This window comes from Lolium rigidum, chromosome 6 (assembly GCF_022539505.1).
Source record: "Lolium rigidum isolate FL_2022 chromosome 6, APGP_CSIRO_Lrig_0.1, whole genome shotgun sequence".
Taxonomy (NCBI): Eukaryota; Viridiplantae; Streptophyta; class Magnoliopsida; order Poales; family Poaceae; genus Lolium; species Lolium rigidum.
In genome coordinates this window covers 176,462,213-176,471,594 of record NC_061513.1, presented here as the reverse complement: position 1 = coordinate 176,471,594, position 9,382 = coordinate 176,462,213, and the positions used below count along the sequence as shown (strand labels likewise).

General features: G+C 43.4%; 1 protein-coding gene across 2 annotated transcripts; it reads left to right on the top strand.

Moving 5' to 3' along the window:
• The first annotated feature begins 2,451 nt into the window (after positions 1-2,451).
• Positions 2,452-7,402, top strand: LOC124660308 (protein ALTERED PHOSPHATE STARVATION RESPONSE 1-like). Of its 2 annotated transcripts, XM_047198118.1 has the most exons (8): positions 2,452-2,764; positions 3,435-3,552; positions 3,671-4,662; positions 4,862-4,918; positions 4,999-5,174; positions 5,487-5,710; positions 6,145-6,475; positions 6,714-7,402. In XM_047198118.1, exons 3-8 carry the CDS (start codon positions 3,762-3,764, stop codon positions 7,164-7,166), a joined length of 2,142 nt encoding a protein of 713 aa, XP_047054074.1. In that variant the 5' UTR covers positions 2,452-2,764; positions 3,435-3,552; positions 3,671-3,761; the 3' UTR covers positions 7,167-7,402. The 2 variants fall into 2 exon arrangements, with proteins under 2 accessions (XP_047054074.1, XP_047054075.1); XM_047198119.1 differs by lacking the exon at positions 4,862-4,918 and having other exon boundaries at positions 2,454-2,764; positions 3,435-4,662.
• The last annotated feature ends 1,980 nt before the right edge of the window (positions 7,403-9,382 follow it).

Here is a 9,382-nt window from a genome sequence, read left to right as displayed (position 1 = left end):
TCGATCTGCTACCAATCTGCTCAAGATACTACTTGGTTATTGCATTGACTAAGTACACCTGACCACCATTGTTATTCTGAACAGAAAACTAAGCACTACCTAACGAGCTAAGTAGGTGCAGGTTTGGAATAAGCAAAGCTAACACTTCTGCAGGCATTTGTCTTCAGGCTATCATGGTAGTAAGATACATTTGATTTTTTTTTAATTTGCTATGTGCAAAACTTCTGTGGTTGTGCTCTCAGATTCCAATCCCAATCTATAGATGTAAGCAAAATGTCTTCTTTTAATTATTGTTACAAAATGTTCTTCATTGATTGTTCTAGAATTGCTTCAGACTACACCTTTTTATTTATGTTTATGTATGCAGAATTGGTAATATTATTTTTACTTCTCCCTTAATTGTTGTAGCTTATCTACGTAACTTACTAGCCATTGTCTCTGAAACAGGTTATAACATTAATTGGAAAAGAAAGGAGGAATGCCAAGTTCAATGCTTGAATCGTTGTTGATGAATGGGCTTAGATTCAGAGCTTTCTCTTGATTATTGGTGTTGCCTTATTATGTCAAGCATTATATTTCCTCAGGCTATGTTTGTGCTGATTGTAAAAACATGGGTTAGTCGTTTCCAATAGTATTATTCGTGAGTCATTGAAAATTGTTATACCGCATTTGGATATGGTTTTTTGTATTTTGGCTATATATTTGTTCTGCAATATACACCTGTAATTCTTATTGTATTGTCCACCCCGTCATGCATCATCCATTTTGAAGAAATTATTTTGCCTTTGCATAGACAATACAAGGCTAGCAACTATGTTAAACATATTTCTATTTTCTATTTCTAATTTATCCATACTTTCTTACTACAAGCTCCCGCAGCAACGCGCGGGGTATCATCTAGTTTTATAAATTGCAAGAAACAATCGATAGAATTTGCTCCCAGATCTAGGTCCCCTCTATTTTTAAGACGAAAAGGAAACACCGCCGAGCTGGCCATCAATGAGCTGCTCGTTGTCTCAGCCGACACGCACGCGGCCTCCGTGTGTGTAGGTATACGGCTCGTGCGCACTCATCCACCGAATACACCGCCATCATTTCCGGCCGCCGAACGTGCCATCATCTCCCGTTCCGGAGCGAGCGCACGGTCGGGCCTCCTACTCTCATCGGCAGGCAAGAGGGGGGCCACCCAACAGTCGTGCAATGGGCGCAGTGGCGCCGTACCGTCTTCGGTGCTAGTACGCGGCACCCTCCAGTCCACTCATCCTTTTCTGTTCTTCACTCGTGGAAACTGTTAGCGCCATTGGCAATTTGCCACCCAAAAGCTAAACCAAACTTGTGTCATTGTTAATTCTTGAAGTACGTTTTCGTTTCTTCTAGAGTCATAACAAACACGTTGCTTTGCCCGTGAGGAATGATAACTCTACCTGCTACCAGGACGCACTGTGTGTGTATATTAACAGCTCGTACCAGCAGTTTTTTTTTAAAAAAATTGCTATCTTTTCATTAATATGACTGGATATAAAAAGAATGAACCCATTTTGTACAAAGAATAATACAATATGTTATAGAAATTCAAATACATCTAACATGCATCATGGTAAATAAAATACATCTAATGATAAAAAATCGGTATATTTTTTGTGGCGTGCGGGCCTGATATTTCTCGTGGTTTACGACTGCATGTTTTGTACTACCTTCATACCAGTTTATTAGGGTATTACGCACTTCTAGAAAAAAATTGATCATTAATTTCCAACGGTTTATTTTTAGTATAATGTATCTCAAATATTGTTGACTAAATTAATGCTTATTTTTTCAAAGTGTGTAATATATCTTAATAAATCGGTATGGAGCGAGCAAGTAAACAGTTGTGTAGGCGAATGCACACTAAATTTCTAAGAAAAAAATCAATGGAAGGGCCACGAATATTCCCTTCTTCTTATTTTATTGTAGAAGCAAAAAACAATTGATGAGCAACAACCCCACGTCATTTTGAGGAAAAAAAACATGAGGGAAGAAGTGACGTTGTGAGCTGTAAGATATTGCACGAAAGAAAGTTGTACAAGTTTACAAATTACAACTTTAGGTTTGATGATGTGCAACTTGGTCGATCCACATATAACTTGGATCGGCTGGTCGACTGATTCCATTTTTTTAGGTCGGTCGATTGATTAATTCTTGACTAGCTTTCAATTCAGTCGGCTAAAGAAGCGTGGATGGAATCTGTAAATCCTCTACGGCTCACACGAGTTTACGCAACGTCCGTCCATGGGCGGTGTGGACCTAGCGGAAGCTGCAAGAGAAGGCAGAAGAAAAGGATAGGACAAGTGGAGGACGAGTACCTGTGAGTGACAGAGGGAAGTGGCAGCTCAGCTCTGACCACCACCATTCCTGCTCTGCGCAACATTTTCCTCCCTGCACTTCTACCTACTTTACCGCAGCAGCTCGGAAAGAAAACCAAATCCCATACCTTCGCTTTCCCCTTTCTCTTCCCTTTCCCCCTCCCAATTGTCTCTTCCTGGTTCCTCTTCCCCTCTCTCCCCATCTCTGCTAACCACCATTGCAACCTGCGTGCTTGACCGGAGGGAGGGAGGGGAGATGGGCTCTCGGGAGTGAGATTCAGGGTTACGACGCTCATCAGGCCACCATCGCCTGCTTCCCTCCTCCCACCGTCTCGCTCGGCACTTCTGTCTCGGCAACGGCAACGGCCGCGTGCCCCAGCAGAGCTCCGCGCCGGGCTTCGACGCTGCGCCATCCGAACGAGGTTTGCTCCGCCGCCGCTTTTTTGTCTCCCGTTGCCGCTTGCAATTCCTCCAAATGCATCCGCCGCCGCCACCGGGGAGAGGCTGCAGTTCCTCCCCAATTCGGCCCGCATCGAGCAGATGCGCGTCCGCGGCAGGGAGAGAGAGGGGTGGACGGAGGGGAGGTGAGGTATGGGAGAGGATCAGTGCTGAACTGGTGATGGTGGGGTGCAGGGATGGCGCGGGGAGAGAGGTGGGGCAGGGATGTTTTGCCTTGCTGCTACTGCGGATTGCTAGCTTGCTACTGTGAGAGAGAATTGATGCAGATCGACACAACAATGGCTATCTGTTGCTACAGCCTTGCTGATTGTTGGCTGCTCTGGTTTTTTTTTAACAACTGCTAGTTGATGTTGCTGCTGCTTGCTTTGTGTGTTGGGGCGATGTGGTGCTGGAGAAGAGATTGTGGGATTTGTGTACTGCTGCTGTTGAGCTCTTGTGTGAGACTAGTTTGCTGAGAGAATTTGTAGATAGCTCTCAAAATGAACTTATACAAAGTCAAATTGCCACTTCCGTTGGACTTGCTCGTCCGCCAGGCTAGACTTTATATTGAAAAATATTTTTGTTATTTTCGTTATTCTGCACCAGCTAGTTTTAACTGAATCCTCATGTTTGGGTCAACTTTTTGTCTGTCAGATTTTGATATTTGTGATGGAATGAGAGTGCTGGTTGGGGAGGAGAATTGAAGGAGCAATTTTTCTGGGGGCTGATACCTATTCTTGTATGCAACCTGCGAGCAGTTCCTGCGGATTTGGTAGGTATCAAGAAAGAAACTGTTGGAGAATCTGTCATGTGCATCTTTGATGATTAGGGGCTGAAGCAGGATTCTGTCTGCTCTCTGGAATATTGATGCCAACTGTGGTGAGTTTCAGGCTATTCTGATTGAGCCAACAAGGTACCCAATCTGGGATTTTCAGCTGGGGCAGCAATTTTGATTGGCGTGTTCGTCAGTCCTGGTGGCAGATGGGTTGCAAGTATTCCAAAGTGGAGGATGAGGAGGCCGTCAGGAGATGTAGGGATAGGAAGAAGCTCATGAAGCAACTTGGCTGTCGCCGTGTCGACCTTGCGGCTGCACACATTACCTACCTGCAGGCACTCCGCAACACTGGAGCCACCCTCCGCCAGTTTGTGGAGGTGGAGTCTGCATTATCACAACAGACCTCGGTAGGCATCCCGGTTGCAGCTTCTTCGCCGCCACCGCCACCACCACCACCACCACCACCTCTACCTCCAGCATACTCGGTGACATCCTCAATGCCACCACACTCGGTAACATCCTCAATGCCGTCCTCACCACTCCACCCACCACTTATACCGTTTAGTCCAATTAGGATAAGAAAGAGGGAGAAGAGAGATGGTGAGCTTGATGAGGATGATTCTACGGATGACGACAGTGACAGCTGCTCGACGCCTCTACCCCCACCCCCACCACCCGGTATGGAGTGGGAGCACATAGACCCAATCGCTATGCGTCCCTTGAATTTCCCATCTTTGTTGGTTGATCGGAATGATAAAGAAGTGGCCTCACAAGTTACCATGGATGACGATTGGGTGGAATCAAGCACAGAATTTGATGGCGATGATGAAAGCGTCTCTGACAATGATGATGGCGTTGTTAGGCGTGTGGAATTGCATCAAGCAAAGAGTAGGGTTCTGGGCGATGAGAACTCATCAATGGTGGGCTGGATGACAAAGGACTCGGACTCTTCGGTTGTGGACTTGAGGAGTGACAAGTCACTGGTAGGAATTGCTAAGGAGATCGATGAGTACTTCTTGAAAGCAGCGGCAAGTGGGAGCGACGTCGTCATCCTTTTGGACTCTGCTAGCGGACGGCTAGATACCTCAGAGTTAGAGGTAAAGAGAGGTAATATATCAAGTTTTTTCTCATCCATATATTATCCTTGATTTTTTTGGGGAAATCCTTTATTTTTGTTTATATGACATTTGTGAACTTAGACTCTAGCATCTTATATATGTACTATATGAACCTTCTCGTCAATGTATTGTTTCGTTTTCCAAAATTTTATGTATCAAGTATACACCAACACAATGGAAATCAACAGGTATTGGCAGTATTAAACCTTTTAAGATGAACTACATCCCAGTAGTTATGAATTACAGTAAGTTTAAAAAGAAAATGAGTGAAATATATACTTCTCAACAAACAAGCACTTCCTGAAGAATAACACTGTTGTTTTAGGTGCAGGGAAAAAATCTAAGTCTGCGAAGGTTTTCTCCACACTTTCTTGGAGCTGGTCATTCAAGTCTGCGCAAGCTAACAGAGAATCCTCAAGTGATGCTGGTGGATACGGTTATCATGGCAAAACACTAGACAAGCTTTATGACGAGGAGCAAAAACTCTACAAATTAGTTAAGGTGCACTATGGGAGTCTTAGGATCATTTTGATTTGTTCTATGTCTCACTGAAATAACACAATGCACTCAAGGTGTAAGATCAGAGCTTATATCTTGTATGGTAGATTTTGAGGAATCGTAAAATATTTAGGAAGATGTTTCTTTGAGTAGTAAAAAAGTTTGATAGTTCTATCAAAGGAGACACTGATGCATGATCAATACGTCCGTGTGCATCACCTGATGCAAAGGCCAGGGGCGTCCTTTTCGAGAAAAAAAAAATGTCTCTTTACAAAAACTCAACACATTGTTGATTATTATTACCCTGTCTTGCAGGATGAAGAATTTGCAAGGCTCCAATACAGAAAGTACACTTCATTGCTACAGAGGCTTGAATCAGGGGAGCATGATAGATTGCATGCAGAGAAAGTTCGGGATAATATCGAGGAGCTGCAAACTCGGATTATGTCTTTAGAGGAAGCTGTAAGTTTGGCATGTTTGACCATATCAAGGCTCAGAGATGAGGAGTTATACCCTCAGGTTATTGAATTATCTGCAGGGTGAGCTCCAAACTTTTGTGATATAGAATATCTAGTCTAGTAGTTCAAAGCTGCCATAATTAGTCACATGATCTCTGTTTTCAGTTCCTGATATATGATAATTCATTTCTGGAAGTTCTGTTTATCCCACACCACATCCTTGTTACTCATATAAAGATATAGCTGATAATAATTTCATGTGGAGTACCCAAGTATAGCTTTCAATGCACAATTTATTCATTTCTGGAAGTTCTGTTTATCCCACTATTTTCATTGCACAATTTATTATTCCAACTTAGTGCTATGGCTACAATTTGCCTCCTTTTCGGGAAAAGAAGTGTGATGGCTACAATGCTGTCCTGTTAATTCTGCATTCCTCCCTTCTGGTACTGCTATTTCTGCTGTCAGTTTTATCTTCTGACGCTCTCTTTTTTTCCTTGATTATGTTGACTTAGGCTGGTGCATATGTGGAGAAACATGTACGAGTGCCATCAGGTTCAGAACCATATTGCCCAGCAGGCCAGTCTCCTTGGCAACCGACCTGGGAGTGAGCCGACAACTGACTCCCATTGTTACGCGGCAACTCAGTTGGAAGTTGAAGTCTCTGCATGGCACAGTTCCTTCTGCAATCTAATCACCTTGCAGCGTGAGTATGTAACCATCCTTAACCAGTGGATTAGTCTCACTGACTGCCTGCCTGATGATGATGGCTTCATGAGAAGTTCGTCTGGAATCCGTAGCCTCTGTGGGGAACTTCAGCACGCTCTCGAGAGGTTACGTGAGAAGGTAGAGTAAAACCAACGCTTTCTGTTCTTTCAGAGTTTTGTTTGTTGCTGTGTGAAACCAAGCTTGCAGGTACTTTTGGTTCAACATTAATCATATACTTTTGAATAATGAACCATCCATTATTAGTTTATGGATTGTAGAATCATTATCCCCATTTTTCATAAGCTGAATTTTGTCAAAGATAACCATTTGGCCTTTCTTCCCATATTTTTTAATGTTCTCTTTCTTTGTATAACAGCCAGCCGCAGAAGCAATCAAGACTTTTCTGTCAGTCATACACTCTATAGTTCTACAACAGGCTGAGGAGCGTCAGCTAAAGAAAAAATCAGACAACATCGAGAGCAAGTTCCATAGCCAGTTAGAGAAACACAGTGAGAACGCAATGCAAACCTCGGGCCAGGCTTCACAGGCCAGGACCTACTCAGTACCGAAGGACGAACCCAAGCTGGACGCGTTCAGAAAGCGGGTGGAGGAGGAGAAGGCCAGGTACCTGAACTCCTTGCGGACCAGTCGAGCCATGACACTGAACAATCTTCAGACGAGCCTCCCAAAGGTGTTCCAGGCTCTGACGGGGTTCTCGGGAGTCTGCGTGCAGGCGTTCGAAGGTATCAGCCGATGCAGCGAAGTTGTTGCTAGCCACTCGGGAGCGGCTTCGCCTGCCGTCTCCTCCTGTGATGAGCACCCACTGTAAGTAGGCAAAGTATAGACCGGTTCCATCGTGAATACGCTTCTCCTGCAAAAAAAAAAACCTTATTGAAATTTGATACAGCCATTTCAATAGATCGTCTCAGCTTGAGAAGAGGTTAGTGATAGAAATGAAATAGTATGAAGGATCAGAACTAGTTCTCTTTTTTTATCATGTAGCATGGAAAGGATTCATGTACGATTGAATGCTTGAATTTTAGTCTCACCGTGTGATTCTCTTCACCTCGGTATACTTCCATCACTACCACAAGGGCCCAACGACGTTAATTGCTTTTCTCCTATAAAAGAAGGTGTTTACATTTTAGCATGAGAAGAACTAATTTTGTGCTTTGCTGGATGAGAAATTTGATTTTTTATGTTTGAATTCTTGTTCTTTTTATAAAGGGAATATCATACTCAGATTCAACCCCTCTGATTCGAAATGATCTGCGTTGTCAGACATTTAGTTCTGACCATACATCAGTATCTGGATTCGTCACGTGCTAGCACATGAAATGGGCACTTGGTACATGTACTTTCATAGCATATATAATCTCTTACGCCGAAGTCGTTCCTTGTGTACTGTGTCAGCTCAAAACTGACATTTTGAACGCAGAGTGATATGTTCTTAAGAGCTTATGAATCTTAGATTTTTTCGATAAGGGGCGCTTTATTACTCAAAAAGTTTTAAGTATTACACCCAGCCTCTGCATAACCAGGATGCACACAGCCGTTCCGAAGTCTAGGATCCACCATAAAGGGATACAAAAATGATAAAAGATAAAAGCCAACTATTAAGACACGCCGTTGGCTTCGATTCGCCTACTATGCAGCCACCCATGTTGGGAAATAAACTCCGTTGCCGTATTCTCCAATCGTGTAGATACCTCCATAAAGAGGTCGCGATCCTCCAAACGCTGAAGTGGTGACCATGAACGGAACAAAGCCGTACATCGGTAGATGACCTGCATAAGGGAAGAATTTTTGTCATTAAAAACCTTGTCATTCCTACATAGCCACAGCGACCATGCAATCGCAATCGCTCCCACTCTGATAATCGTTTTGTACCTAGAATCCACCCCATTAAGCCAATTGCCAAAAATGTTTGCAATGCTACGGGGAGGATATAAGGTAGAACCTATCTGAATGATTGACCATATAGACCTAGCAAGACGACAGTCGAAGAAAAGGTGTTTTATTGTCTCTTCCTCGTGACAGAACACACATTTCGTACAGCCTTGCCAGTTGCGCTTAACAAGGTTATCTTTAGTAAGAATCACACCTCTCCGAAGATACCATGCAAAGATCTTTGTTTTGAGAGGTATCTTCATCTTCCAGATGGATTTATTATTTAAAACCGGTTGTGTAGATAGGCAAAGTGCTTTGTACATGGAGCTAACCGAAAATATGCCATTTTTGGTTAGACTCCAGCGGAATTCATCCATCCCCGGAACTAGCTGGATAGAACCTAACCGCTGAAGCAGTTCATTCCAGGAATCTAGCCGAGGACCGACAAGATCACGCCTGAACGTCATAGAGTGGGGAGAAGATTCCATCACCTTCTGCAAAGTATCCCCTTTGTGACGAACAATAGTGTACAAGGCCGGATACTGTTCACGAAGAGTGGTTGTTCCCAACCATATATCCTCCCAGAAACGTATCTCCGCCCCATTCTTAATGGAAAATGACCCAAATGGGAAAAAGTGCTTTTTTGTTGCCATGATGCCGGCCCAAAAGTGTGAATCTCCAGGTTTCCACAGAACCTGGGATATCGTCTTTGAGCCAACGTACTTTTTTCGCAAAAGTTGTTGCCATACCCCATCCTCTGTTAACAACCTGGCTAGCCATTTACCGAGCAAAGCCCTGTTCTTAACTTCAAGGTCGTGAACACCAAGTCCACCTTGATCTTTCGGACGGCATACAACACTCCATTTAGTCAACCGGTATTTTTTCTTCTCACTATCCCCTTGCCAAAAGAATCTTGATCGGAAATAGTCCAATCTATGCAAGACTCCTTTTGGTAACTGGAAGAAAGAAATCATATACAGTACCATGTTTGTGAGTACTGAATTAATGAGAACTAATCTTTCACCAAGGGATAGTAATTTTCCTTTCCAACTAGTAAGACGTTTTTGAAGTCTTTCTTCAACAATTTTCCATTCAGCCAAAGTGAGTCTCCGATAGTGTATCGGAATACCCAGATAGCTAATTGGAAAAGAACCA